Source organism: Halichoeres trimaculatus, unplaced genomic scaffold (assembly GCF_033239565.1).
Source record: "Halichoeres trimaculatus isolate MK-OKI-2021-1 unplaced genomic scaffold, fHalTri1.1 fHalTri1_scaffold_2, whole genome shotgun sequence".
Taxonomy (NCBI): Eukaryota; Metazoa; Chordata; class Actinopteri; order Labriformes; family Labridae; genus Halichoeres; species Halichoeres trimaculatus.
In genome coordinates, this window is record NW_027437180.1 from 39436595 (window position 1) to 39451786 (window position 15192).

General features: G+C 42.6%; 1 protein-coding gene across 2 annotated transcripts in view; it reads left to right on the forward strand.

Moving 5' to 3' along the window:
- Positions 1-15192, forward strand: part of slit1b (slit homolog 1b (Drosophila)) — an 88919-nt gene that overhangs the window by 57994 nt on the left and 15733 nt on the right. For both annotated transcript variants that reach the window (XM_074688516.1, XM_074688524.1), the window contains exons 24-27: positions 3299-3370; positions 5586-5657; positions 5924-5995; positions 11227-11390. In XM_074688516.1, the coding sequence (XP_074544617.1) occupies positions 3299-3370; positions 5586-5657; positions 5924-5995; positions 11227-11390 (380 nt within the window). The remainder of the gene's footprint in view (positions 1-3298; positions 3371-5585; positions 5658-5923; positions 5996-11226; positions 11391-15192) is intronic.

The following is a 15192-nucleotide window of genomic DNA, read 5'->3' on the forward strand; positions in this document are numbered from 1 at the left end:
CAGACACACCTGCACACACTGCATCCAACCTCCAACACTCGCTGTAATCACACTTCCTGCTCGGCTGACACCATGAACACGCTCTCATCCAGCGTGGGAGGAGCTTTTATCTATTTTTACCTGTTTTCAGGTTTCAGCTCAGGGAACCAATCAGAGCAGAGTATCTCAGCAAATGAAGACATTAATTATTTCTTGCAGTAAACCAGTCCCTCCAGGAAGTTGCGATGTCGATCACAACTATTCACACAAATCCGACCAATCCCTGTGAGTTCAAGGCGAGCTCACAGTTTTATCCAATCACAGCATCCCGTTCGCAAATCTGACCAATCATAATGTTTCACCCGTCCAATCATAGCAGTCGACCCCCTCGAAACTCACTTCCTTTTCATGAAGTTGCCGACGTCTCTGACAGGAAATATTCTTCATTTCTTCTATTTTATGAAATTTACCCGAAATCTTTAGTCATATTTTCTCCTCCCTCTCAGTACTTCCTGTACACATTAACACTTTTTATTTTCATCATTTCAAAAAACTTTCCACTCAATAACTTGTGAATTTAGCCCCTTTGACTCTGTCTATATTAGTATATTATAACATTTATTTAATTTCTCTATTTTAATTGGGTTTTAATATATTACTTTCTTATCTGTAATTTGTTTTCTTTTTCTCCTCTTTGACAAACCTTACTTTAAAATCTTAAAAAATGCAATTTAATTTATATATATATATATATATATATATATATATATATATATATATATATATATATATAAATAAATATATATATATATATATATATATATATATATATATATATATATATATATATATATATATATATATATATATATATATATATATATATATATATATACATATATATATGTATATATACGGTAAAAAAACAAATAAACGCCAGGTTCCAGTTAAACCCTTGTTCCAAATGAATGCTGGAGGTATGGTCAGTTACTCGGCACAGCCTACGAGCTGCAGTCAATTTCTTTTGTTTTGTTTTTTTATTCCACGGTCGTAGTTACAGAACACACATGCAAACGCTGAGCTCACAACTGACAGTTGACTCTTGAAAACTGATTTTTGTAAAAGAAACATAATCAGACTGTACTTTATTAGTAGTGGTGCAATGGATCATCATTGATCCGTGATCCGGATCCGGATCAACGTAATCCGTTCGGCACACACATGACCCTACAGCAGTGTTTTTGTGCAGCAGAAGCCCAGAGCGCTCGCACTAAACACCCCCTCCCTGCTCCTCTGCAGGTTTCCTCTGCACTCAGACGGGGCCATATTTTACTTGACCAAAAACACAAATAAACAGACTCCCACCGAATAAATCTGATATCGGTCTGCATTCACGCTTTATTTAGAGAATTTTCAGCGCGTTACTTTCACACAAAAACACCGCTAAATAAGGCTCTAGTTCTCATCGTGTCGTAAAACAGCGCTACCTCCGCTGCAGAGCCACAGCTGGCTGCAAGGCACTCGCCGCTTAGTGTATCAGTCCATGCGCGGCGTGCCAGATATAAACAAACGCAGGTAGTCTGCTAGGACGAATTATGCAATAACAGCGTAAAGATGAGGAGGCTTTGAAGAGTCAAAGAAGAAGACGTTAGCACTTCCGCTGAATGTTATTTTCTGGGTAAGAAATAAACGCCTGTTCCAAATAAACGCCCAGTCCCAAATAAACGCCTGGTCTGCTCAGTGATTGAAACAAATAAACGCCCCGGCTACTATTTGGTATCTTACGGTTTATATATATATATATATATATATATATATATATATATATATATATATATATATATATATATATATATATATACACATATTTACCATTAAATATTCTCACTAAGCACCATGCAAGGCAATTTTTCAATGTTCTGCACAAAAACATTTTGCACGCAGTACAATATCATGGAGGAACACAAACAAAAATCATCTACTGACAAACACTTTTCTACTGAAAAAGACACAAAGAGAATGACTGGAGGACAACACATGAGACAGAGGCTGCATGGGGTATACCTGAAACTAACAGTGTGTGTGCTTGTGATGTGTGTATGTGTATAAATGATTCTTTAAAAGCTTCATATTAAATATACTTTGAATGTGTGATGATATCAGATGAGGAGCGTGTGTGTGCAGGAGAAAAAGCCTGAGCCCACAGTCGCCTACAGATACAGACCGAGCTGCCGATAGCACTACATAAAGCCTGCTACTACAACGCTTACTTTATAGAGACCTTACCTCAGCGTGTTGTATCCAGTAAAAAGTTGTCTTGAACAAAGAAAGTTGTTTCCATCTGATCTTCCACACTCCTCTCTAAAAGTGATTTACAACAGTGTGTGTGACACTCCAGGCCACAAGGTGGCGATGCAGCCCAATTTTAACGGATCCTCCTCACAGCATCTGTCACAATTTCAATGAAAAAAAAAACAAAAAAACAAAACAAAACACAACTGCAACAGCAGAGGGCGCCACCTTTCTGTAAAGGCAAGGAAACTTTATTTATGAAGCATATTTCAGCAGCAAAGCGATTCAAAGTGGTTTACAGAGACACAAATACACACTGAGAGGTCTGTGGAGCATATTTACAGAAAACAATTAAAAATATATTTAAATAGCAAAAAATGAATTAAATAAAATGTCTTTTCTCTGTCAAATCTCAGTCACAATAACAAACCATGGGGAATCACCCCCTGAAATTAGCCCAAATATAATTCTTTGTCTGATACTAAAATATATAAAAACACTTTAAGACCAAACAAAAAAGAGGAAAGAACTGAGAAATACAAAAATACCAAAGCTTTACTTAAAATAAATGTTTAAAGAAGAAATTCAGAATGGAGAAGGCCAGATTTCATCAACCAGGAAACCCAGATCAGCTGATCCAAGAAGGGGGGAGGAGGGGAGGAGATAAAATCCTGAAATCAGTGCAAACATGGACAGGAAGCTCCCATCCTGTTGGAGCTGCATGAGCAGAGAAACATCAGGATCAGTGTACTTCTGAAAACGCCCAGCAGGGGGAGCTGTGGACTGAGTAATCCAGTCCATCCAGCTTGTTCCAAAAAGTGTTTGTGGTTTTTCCTGAGCTTCAAATGTTTGATTCATTAACGGTTCGTTCATCAGCCGATGGCACACTGAAAACACACCTGCAGGGTGTGTTTTCGGTGTGCAGCAGAGTGTGTGTGAGGGTGTGTGTGTTCACTGAGTGTGTATCTAATGGGACTCCTGCAGTATATTGGTGGTATTGATCTGATTGACCCTTTTGCCTCTGCAGAGATCTGAGCAACAATAAAATCAGCTCCCTGTCTGACGACTCCTTCTTCAACATGAGCCAGCTCACCACTCTGTGAGTACACACACACACACACACACACACACACACACACACACACACACACACACACACACGAGTCCTGAGTCGATACAGCCCAAATGAATGATTCAGAGACTCAGCTCTCTCTGGTGTAAACCTGCAGACATGAATTCTTCAGGTTTCTATCTCCAGAACTTTTATTTTTCCTCTGTTCGATGCAGAAATCTGCAGCATGTGTCTTAACGAGCTAAATATTTGCTCTGTCTCTCAGAGTGGACGTTTGCAGATGTCAGATTTGCAGGTTGAAGTCGTGCACAAAATAATTTCTTGAGCCTGTCCAAAATTATTGACACAGTCACAGTTAACTTCAACAATCCTGGAGACTATGTTCATGTATATTTTTAGTTTGTATGATCATTATTATTATTTTGTTATTATTATTATTATTATTATTATTATTATTATTATTTTGTTTTTATTATTATTATTATTATTATTATTATTATTATTATTATTATTATTATTATTATTATTATTATTATTATTATTATATTATTTTGTTATTATTATTATCATTATTATTATTATTATTATTTTATTATTTTGTTATTATTATTATTATTATTATTATACAAAGTTGAGTTCAGCCCAGTACAGAAGCTGCCACGCCAGAAGTTTTAAAAAAAATCTCAACAGCAGACAGGTTAACAACATCTTCATGAACTGATCCCTGAGTAACTGCTCACACACACACAGCTTCTTACATTGATATTCCTTTGGTTTTCATTTTATCTAACCAGAAGAAAAACCCTCAGTGTCATTAAAAAAAAAAAACAAATTCAAGAGCTTCATGGCCAAGACAGCAGCAGTGAACAGTTTTTGCTTTTTACTGCATTAATGTCATAAATCAGCATCTTGTGGTGAAAATTCTACGGTGGCCCTGAGAGCTCACAGCGCTGTGACTAGGCATGGGTACCTTTCACATCTGAAATGATACGGTACTGATTTAACCTTGCAATGTTGTGTTCATGTCCAGCATGGAAAATCTCCTACTCTTCCACTTCCTCACAGTCACAAGGATGCGTTCAGGTACCTAAACATGGTACCGTTTAATTTTACATTAATTGGTATCAGGTACCTGTAAAAGTACCTAATTCAGTACCCATCCCTAGCTGCGACTTAAGAGAGCACATGCAAAAAGACAAAACACAAGCAAGTAAAAAAACACCTTCATCCATTTGACAACACTTGCGCAGCATTTAGAGAAATGCGCCGCAAACACCACAACACAACACATGAGAAAATAACAATAGGCTGATATCTGAATCATGTGATCACAACGTTAAATCAAACACACTTACTTTGATCTCACTTTCCAACACACCTGATGGAAAGACAACCAGAATAGAGCTGTGACTGAAAATCTGTACTCTGCCCTCTGGTATTCCCTCTGTTGCTGGGTTAGCACAGCTAGCTCGTCCATCTTATTGGAGATAGATCTTATGTTTCCAATAACGATGGATGGAAGGACAGGTCCATGTCGTCACTTCTTAGCTCACACCTGAGAACCAGCACGTCGTCCTCACCTCCTTCTCCTCACCTTGTGGGAAACATCTGGCCTAGCACCAGTTAGCATTGACATGCTACATGCTAATATTAATGATGGAAAGCAGTTCTTTTCAGTGTACTGAACCAGTAAATTTAGTTCAGTTAAGTGATTCGTTCAAAAGATTTGTTCAGTAATTCTTCGAGGCTCTGCCTGTGAATCAGAATTTAATAAACTAGAAAACGTGAGTTCTGCTCGTGACTGTAGTGAGAACAGCAGGTGGTGAATACTAAAGCCATGAGCTGAGACACGTCTAACAGGTTTTCCTGACACTTTATCTAATTAAACTCAAAGACCTTTATCTGTTTTTAACACGCTGGAGGACATGACGGCAAAAAAATGCTCACGGTTTTTGATCTATGGAATTGATTTCTTCTCCTAATCAGTCTCAATCCGGTCATTTCAGCGTGAAGTTTCTGCAAGAGTCTGCAGATTTTTATTGCAGATGAAACTGCAACAAACTCTGGCCACAGTTACATAAAGAGTCGATTCTTTTCCCGATTGAAAAATCAGTCAAAGCATCAAAACCTGAAAGAAAAAAGAAAAAAACTCTGCATCGCTTCAACACTGCACTCTCAGAAAAAAGAAGTTTGATGCTTTTGCTCTCTTTGCGTTGACTTTGTCTTCTTCCTCCTCCGGCAGGATCCTCAGCTACAACTCTCTGCGCTGCATCCCTCCTCTGGCTCTGGGTGGCCTGCGCTCTCTGAGGCTGCTGTGAGCACACACACACACACACACACACACACACACACACACACACACACACACACACACACACACACACACACACACACACACACACAGGATGCTGTCTGCTCGGTTTCATTACAACACGCCATCATCTGTTCCTCCACTCCTAACATTCCTCTGATGATGAGCGTGATGAAGCTCGCCGCCTGTCAGACTCATCCAGTGTTTTTTCTTTTTTTCACTTTGACCATTTTTGACCCTAAGCCGTGTCCGTTTTTCTTTTTTTCCAGCTCTCTCCATGGCAACGACATCTCGGAGCTGCAGCAGGGCATCTTCAGCGACGTGGCCTCCCTGTCTCACCTGTAAGCACATTAAAATATACATGTAGAGCACGCACGCGAACACGCACGCTGACAGCCAGGGCTGAGCGTGATGGACAGCGGGGTCAGTCCTCGCTGACAGAATGAGGTCTGTGTGTGTGTGTGTGTGTGTGTGTGTGTGTGTGTGTGTGTGTGTGTGTGTGTGTGTGTGTGTGTGTGTGTGTGTGTGTGTGTGTGTGTTCGTGCCTCCCGTCAGGCAGAGTCCAGCTCTCAGAGAGTGAGTGGTTTCAAGTGGCTGCTGGACGATTGAATTAACTGGAGAGATCCATCAGGTCCCCGTGGGTCTATCGATCTGAGGTGTGTGTGTGTGTGTGTGTGTGTGTTCCAGTTCAGCGTGGCCCATGTGAGTCAGTGTTAGCATCTACAGTACAGTGAGCGTGGAGGGGAACAGGAGGGATGATGAAGATGGGGGTGTTTTTATTTGTCTCCTGAAGCACGACATCAATTCTGAAATAAGATCCAGAGCGGGAAACGAACCCGGCTGTAAAATGAGCTCATGTCAACAACTCCTGACCTGAGACTGACTCCAGACGTTCCTCTCTGATGCGTCTTCATTCATCAAGGTGAAAGACGGTGGTCTCAGAGACACAACTAAAGAACTACAGCAGTTTGAACATTTTCTGTTTGCATGAATAAGAATCAAATTTAGCCTCTTTGTCTGTTCATAGTTTTACAATAATGGGTGACATGTGCAGGTGGAGATAGTTTTAGATTTTAAAGTTCCAGTAAGGAGTTTCTAAGTGATCTTGAAAAAGTCTGTCAGAAAGAAAATGACAGAAGGGTAAAACACTTAAAACACACTTAAACAAGAGAGTGATAGAGCACAAGCTAAAGGATAAAACACAGGCAACAGGATAAAACACAAGCTAAAGGCTTAAACACGAGCTCATAGCTTAAACACAAGCTAAAGGCTAAAACACAAGCTAAAGGATAAAACACAGGTTTAAAGCTAAAACACGTGCTAAAGGCTCAAACACAAGCTACAGGCTAAAACACAAGCAACAGGATATAACACAAGCTAAAGGCTTAAACACAAGCTCATAGCTTAAACACAAGCTAAAGGCTAAAACACAAGCTAAAGGATAAAACACAGGTTTAAAGCTAAAACACGTGCTAAAGGCTCAAACACAAGCTACAGGCTAAAACACAAGCAACAGGATAAAACACATGCTAAAGGCTTAAACACGAGCTCATAGCTTAAACACAAGCTAAAGGCTAAAACACAAGCTAAAGGATAAAACACAGGTTTAAAGCTAAAACACGTGCTAAAGGCTCAAACACAAGCTACAGGCTAAAACACAAGCAACAGGATATAACACAAGCTAAAGGCTTAAACACGAGCTCATAGCTTAAACACAAGCTAAAGGCTAAAACACAAGCTAAAGGATAAAACACAGGTTTAAAGCTAAAACACGTGCTAAAGGCTCAAACACAAGCTAAGAGATAAAACACAGGCTAAAAGCCAAAACACAAGCTAAAGGCTTAAACACAGACTTAAGGCTTGAACACAAGCTGAAGGCTCCATCACAAGCTACAGACTCAAAAACAAGCTAAACACAGGCTTAAGGCCAAAACACAAGCTACAGGCTAAAATACAGGCTTAAAGCTAACACACAAGCTAACGGCTCAAAAAAAAAAGCTAATGGCTAATACACAAGTGAAAGACTTAAACACTTGCATAAGTTTAAAACACAAGCTTAACACAGGCTTAAGGCTAAGACACAAGCAAAAGGATTAAACACAAGCTAATAGCTCAAACAAAAGCTAATGGCTAAAACACAAGCTAAAGGATAAAACACAGGCTGATGGCAAAAACACAAGCTAAAGAATAAAACACAGATTTAAAGCTAAAACAAAAGCTAATGGCTAAAATGCAGGCCCAAGGCTAAAACACAAGCTAAAGGATTAAACACAGGCTTAAAGCTAGAACACTTGCTAAAGGCTCAAATTCAAGCTAAAGGGTAAAACACAGGCTAAAAGGCAAAACACAAGCTATGGGATAAAACATAGGCTTAAAGCTAACACACAACCTAAGGGCTCCATCACACGCTACAAACTCAAAAACAAGCTAAATACAGGCTAAATGCCAAAACACAAGCTAAAGGCTAAAACGCAGGCTCGAAGCTAACACACAAACTAAAGGCTCTATCAAAAGCTACAGACTCGAAAACAAGCTCAACACAGGCTTAAAGCTAACACACAAGCTAACAGCTCAAACAAAAGCTAATGGCTTAACACATTAAGGCTCAAACAAAAGCTATTTGCTAATACACAAGCAAAAGGCTTGAACACTTGCTTAAGTTTAAAACACGTGCTAAACACAGGCTTAAGGCGAAAACACAAGGCAATGACTAAAACACAAGCCAAAGAATAAAACACAGGCTTAAAGTTGAAACACAAGCTAATGGCAAAAACTCAGGTTAACGTGTTTGTGCTAATGTTTCCTCCAACCCACAGTCAGCAGTTTTTCTGCAGTGGTCTGTTCAAACTTGAGAGTCTATCAATAAAATGAAGAGCCAGGTTACGTTAGCTCTGCTTGGTGAGGTTGGAGTTGGTAGATGAGCTCTGGTAGGACAGAACCAGGATTCACTAACGTTACACGTTACAGACACGTCTCAGAGCACCGGGCTGTGAGGAGAGAGAAATATAGCAGCTGCTAAACTACGGGACAGTGTTTCTTGACCCACACTTTGGAAACAAGCTGTATAATTAGCTTTAGCTATTTTAGCCTGATCGTACCTTTAGTTGTTTTGGTCGAGGATATTTTGATTGTAGTTTTCCCAAACAGATGAGATGCTTTGAAAATGAAGCTATTCACACAGAATCAAAAGTAGCGCTAATATGAGGACAAAGTTAACTTTTAAAGAGGGAGTGCTCTGTTTTTTCCGTCTTATCCTGTTCCTCTGGTGATCACACCGTACACTCTGTGAAGGAGGTAAAGCATCAGCTGAAAGAAATCCTCCATGGACAGAGCTAGCCGTCTCCACTTATCAGAGATATTCACTCTTCAGAAGACGTCCCCAAAACTTAAATTGTGTAAGTTATCTCCCATAGGGGGCTGCACGGTGGTGCAACGGTTAGCGCTGCAGCCTCACAGCAAGAAGGTCACCGGTTCAAATCCCCACCTCGGCCGGTGGGCCTTTCTGTGCGGAGTTTGCATGTTCTCCCCGTGCATGCGTGGGTTCTCTCCGGGTACTCCGGCTTCCTCCCACAGTCCAAAAACATGCTAACCAGGTTAATTGGTCACACCAAATTGTCCCTAGGTGTGAGTGTGTGCGTGCATGGTTGTCTGTCTATGTGTCAGCCCTGCGATTGACTGGCGGCCAGTCCAGGGTGTACCCTGCCTCTCGCCCAATGATTGCTGGGATAGGCTCCAGCCACCCGCGACCCTACACTGGATAAGCGGTATAGAAAATGAATGAATGAAGGATCTCCCATAGGGGACAAAGACAGTGGCTGTGCTTTAAACTCTGCTTCGTGGACTTCCTAGATCCAGATCCTCAGACCCCCTCAGCGTCCTGATGCTGTTCAGTTCCTCCTCCCTCCTCCTCCTCCTCCTCATCTCTTCATCCTGATGGAGTTTAATTGACTGGAGAGAATGAAGCATTCCTTCATGACTCTCTGAAACCGTGTGTGTGTGTGTGTGTGTGTGTGTGTGTGTGTGTGTGTGTGTGTGTGTGTCATGATGAGTGTTATTTGATCCCACATTGGTCTCTGATAATCTTATCAAGTGAATCAATGGACCTGATCTAAATGAACATCAGCCTTGTGATTGTGTGTGTGTGTGTGTGTGTGTGTGTGTGTGTGTGGGTGTGTGTGTGAGGGTGTGTGTGTGAGGGTGTGTGTGTGTGTGTGTGTGTGTGTGTGTGAGGGTGTGTGTGTGTGAGCAGAGCTGTGAGGACTGAGAGCTCCCCCATGTGGTTCTGATGATAACTGCAGATGCCTGTGAAAGGCTTTATCATTTTTTTCTGTCTTCCCTTTTTCTTCCTTCCTTCCCTCCTTCCTCTCCTTGTTCCCTCCTAAGTTTTTCCATTTTTACCTTTCTCTTACTTTGCTTTTCCCTTCTTCCCTCCATATCTTCTGTTTCCATATTTGTTCCTTTCTTTCTTCCTTTCCTTGTATCCTTTCTTTTGTTCTTTCATCCTTTTTCTTTTTAATTGTCTTCCAAAAATCAATCAATCTTTCCTCCCTCCCTTCTATCCATTTTTTTACCTTTCACACCTTTCATCCTTCTTTGTTCTCCTATCCTTCCTTTAGTACCTCTCTTGTTCCATCCTTTCCTTCCATCTCTCCTTTATATTGTCCTCCTTTATATTGTCCTCCTTTCTCTGTGTCTTCCGTCCTTTGCTTCCTCCTCCCTTCACTTGCTTCATCCTTTCATCCGTCCTTCAGTACATCCTTCTCTCCTTTCTTGTTTTTTCCTATCTCGCCCTTTTTTTCTTTCTTTCTTTCTTTCCTTCCTTTCCTCCTTCCTTGCTTTGTTCTTTCCTAAGTTTTTTCTTTCCTCCGTTTTTACCTTTCTCTTACTTTGCTTTTCCCTTCTTCCCTCCATATCTTCTATATTTCTATATCTTTCCTTTACTTCCTTTCCTTCTACCCTTTCTTTTGTTCCTTCATCCTCTTTATTTTTGTCTTCCAAAATCAATAAATCTTTCCTTCCTCCCTTCTCTCTATTTTCTTTTTTTTCTTTCGTCCTTCCTTTGCTCCTCCTTTGTTCTCCTATCTTTCCTTCATTACTTCCTTGTTCCTTTCTTTCCTTCAATCTTTCCTTTGTTTTGTCCTTCTTTCTCTGTGTCTTCTGTCCTTTGCTTCCTCCTCCCTTCATTTGCTCCATCCTTTCATACGTCCTTCAGTACATCCTTCTTTCCTTTCTTGTTTTTTTTCCTATCCTGCCCTTTCAGTCATTCAACCTTTATCCCTTCATCGTTTTTTGTTATTAGAAAAAACACTTCCTCTTGTATTCTTTGTCTTTCTTTCAATAATTCACACTTTGGGTTTCTTTTCTCCTTTTTCCTCTTTTTTAACTCTGTCTTTTTTTTCTTTAAATTGTGTTTGTATCATTTCTTTTTTACATTTTATCTTTTTATTTTGCGTCTCCATCTTTGTCATCTTCTCGTCCTCCCTTCCCTTCCTCCTTTCCTTCATGTGTCCTTCTATCCTCACAGATCTCCTCTCCTTCAGCACGCTGACCCTCTGTCTCTCCTCTCTTTCAGGGCGATAGGAGCCAACCCTCTGTACTGTGACTGCCGCCTGCTCTGGCTCTCTGATTGGGTGAAGAGCGGCTACAAGGAGCCCGGCATCGCCCGCTGTGCCGGACCCCGCGGCATGGAGGGAAAACTGCTGCTCACCACTCCGGCGGACAAGTTCCAGTGTCAAGGTGAGCTGACAGGAAGTCACTTTAACGAGAAAACACAGCGATGAGACGGCGTGACTGTGGATTGTGTTCCTCCTGCATCTGCTGCTAAAACCTGATTGGTCAGACAGAAACCAGCTCGCTCACCGCGCTCCTCTCTGAGCAGAGATAACACACGACACAGAAACTCCTCAGGTTTCAATCTTGAGCTGAAGAGTTCTTCTTCTTCTTGGGAACATTTTTGTCTCCTTTGTTGTTCAGTTAAAGGATTCTTAGAGAGAAAACTTCATTCAGAGGGAGAAAACCATCCCTGCTCTTTCAGACACAAAGACACTCGTCAAAACCCTTTATTCTTTATTTCATGGCTGAAGTAATGTGAGAACACAAAGCAGTGATAAAAGCTTCTTCTTCTGTGTGACCTTCAGGGAATGTTGATGTTGAACAATGCTGAACACGCTGCTATAGGAATGTTCTTAAGCTGTGAGCTAGAAATCTGCTGGAATTCACCCTTTCTACTTTTTATTTCACTGACAACATTCGCAGCCCAGCGCTGCTTTAAGGAGGATTTCTAACGTCTTATCACCAGAAATCATAAGGAAGGAAGGGAGGCGTGCTGTCACTGACTCAGGCTTTGGCATCCCACGGGGGCACATGGGGGGCAGGGCGCTCAGGGGACAGTCTCCTCCATAAGTCCTCTTCATATCTCATTGAGCTCCTACTTTATCAGGCCCCCTTTCTATCCCATTGACCTCCATCACCAGGCCCATCCTACCAAACCAAACACCTGTATCACCAGCACCTTTCTGATATCACTAACCATCTACACCACCAGGCCTTAGTAACCTTCTCCACAAGGCCTCTTCCTACTTTACTCACCTGCTCCTCAACAAGGCCCTTTCCTACCTCACTGAGCTCCTCCCCTGCAAGGCCTCTACCCACCAAACTGACCTCTTCCACAAGGCCATTTCCTATTTTGCTGACCTTCTCCACAAGGCCTCTTTCTACTAAACTAACCTACTTTCCACAAGGCTCTATCCTACCATGTTGTTCTCCTGCACATGGCCTTTTCCTACCCAACTGATGCTGCTCCATAAGGCCTTTTCCTACCCAACTGACCTCCTCCATAAGGCCTCTTCCTACTTTGCTAACCTGCTCCTCCACAAAGCCCTTTCTTACCTTACTGACCTCCTCCCTTGCAAGGCCTTTACCCACCAAACTCACCTCTTTACTAGGCTCTTTCCTACCTGACTCACCTCTTCAACAAGGCCTTTTACTACTTTACCTCCTCCACAAGGCCCTTTTCCTACCAAGGTGACCTACACAAGGCACTTTACCTTTCTTACTGACCTCCTGCACAAGGCCTTGCCCTACCATACTGACCTTCACATGGCCCCGCCTACTGTACTGGCCTCCAAGCCCTTTTTTCTACCTTACCTATTCCACAAGGCCCTTCTTACCATACCTCCTCCACAAGGCCCTTTCCAACCATACTGACCTCCTGCACAAGGTCCTTTCCTACCATACTGACCTCCTCCACAAGGCCCTTCCTACTTGACTGGCCTCCTGCCCTGGCCTTTCCTACCTTACCTCCTCCACAAGGCCCTTTCTTTCCATACAAAACTCAACAAGACCCAATCCCACCATACTGACCTCCTGCACGAGGCCTTTTCCTACCATACCTCCTCCACAAGGCCGTTTCCTACCAAACTGGCCTCCACAAGGCCCTGCCTGCTTGACTGGCCTCCTGCACAAGCCCTTTTCCTACCTTACCTCCTCGACAAGGCCCTTTCCTACCATACTGACCTCAACAAGACCCAATTCAACCATACTGTCCTCCTGCACAAGGTCCATTTCCTACCATACCTCCTCCACAAAGCCCTTTCCAACCATACTGACCTCCTCCACAAGGCCCTTTCCAGTCATACTGACCTCCTCCACAAGGCCCTTCCTACTTGACTGGCCTCCTGCACAAGCCCTTTTTCTACCTTACCTCCTCCACAAGGCCCTTTCTTTCCATACAAACTCAACAAGACCCAATCCCACGATACTGACCTCCTGCACGAGGCCTTTTCCTACCATACCTCCTCCACAAGGCCGTTTCCTACCAAACTGGCCTCCACAAGGCCCTGCCTGCTTGACTGGCCTCCTGCACAAGCCCTTTTTCTACGTTACCTCCTCAACAAGGCCCTTTCCTACCATACTGACCTCAACAAGACCCAATTCAACCATACTGACCTCCTCCAGAAGGCCTGTTCCTACCTTACCCGCTCCACAAGGCCCTTTCTTTCCATACAAAACTCAACAAGACCCAATCCCACCATACTGACCCCCTCCACAAGGTTCTTTCCTACTATACTGACCTCCTGCACGAGGCCGTTTCCTACCATACCGACCTCCACAAGGCCCTTAACCAATCTTACTGACCTCCTCCACAAGGCTCTGCCTGCTTGACTGGCCTCCTGCACAAGCCCTTTTCCTACCTTAGCTCCTCGACAAGGCCCTTTCCTACCATACTGACCTCAACAAGACCCAATTCAACCATACTGACCTACAGAAGGCCTGTTCCTACCTTACCTGCTCCACAAGGCCATTTCTTACCATAATGATCTCCACAAGGCTCTGCTTACTGACCTCGTCCTCAAGGCCCCTTCCTACCATATCGACGTACACAAGGCCCTTTACCTATCTTACTGACCTCCTCCACAAGGCCCTTCCCTACCATACTGACCTACAGAAGGCCTGTTCCTACCTTACCTGCTCCACAAAGCCCTTTCCTACCATCCCGACCTACACAAGGCCCTTTACCTATCTTACTGACCTCCTACACAAGGTCTTTTCCTACTTTACTGATGCTTCTCCACATTGCCCCTTCTATTTTACTGGCCTCTTCCTCCACTAAGCCCATCCTTCCTCTCTGAATACTTCCACCACCAGGCCCTTTCCTATTTCCCTTATCCTCCTTTCTTACTTCCTAATGACTACCTTCTACACCAGGCCCTTTCTGCCTCACCATCTTTCTCCATCACCAGGCCTCTCGATTATTCGCCGACCTTCTCCACCACCAGGCACCTCCACCACCTTGCGACTGATTTTTAACAGAAACCACTGAAAGAAATGGTTTGAAATAGAGCATTCATTAAACTGACCCTCACACCACATCCTCACACTTTGAATAAGGAGTAATGAGCTGGAGGGGATCTGAACCCCGCTCGAGCTCTTTGAGTCTCACACCAGTGTTCACAGCTTCAGTGGTTAATAAGATTAATGAGACTGTATCTGTGACTTCTTAAAAGCTTTGTTCATAAAACCTCCTTTGCATACTCAATCGTCTTCTCTGCATATTTGCTTTTTCTAGCTTGTTTTGTGCTTCAAGATGCTTCTGTTGTCATTTGGGGAGGATATGTGTGAAGAGTAAAATGTATTTTAGAGAGAACCATGACGATATTTTCACTTTCTGCCTCATCAGTCACGCTCTAATCTCATTTTCTGTGATTTCTAACACGGCTCTCGGCACCACTGCGGGTTCAGCCACGTGTCAGCGCACACACTGATCTTTTATTCAGTGTTTTTGTATTTCCTGCTTTGGGATTTGCTTTCATCTGTCATTTTTTGTGATGATGAAACGCTTAATTAATGTACACGAGGTTTAACAAACTTCAGGGGTGAGTAATTTAATAGAATCTGTCATAACGGCTAAAAGCGCGCAGTGCTAACGGGGTCTGCAGGGTTGATGGCTCTCTCCTCGGAAGTGTGAAGACGGTGTGAGTTTCCTTTTGGTGACGCCTTAATCAGACCCTGTGTGTATCATCGCAGGCGCTAACTGTTG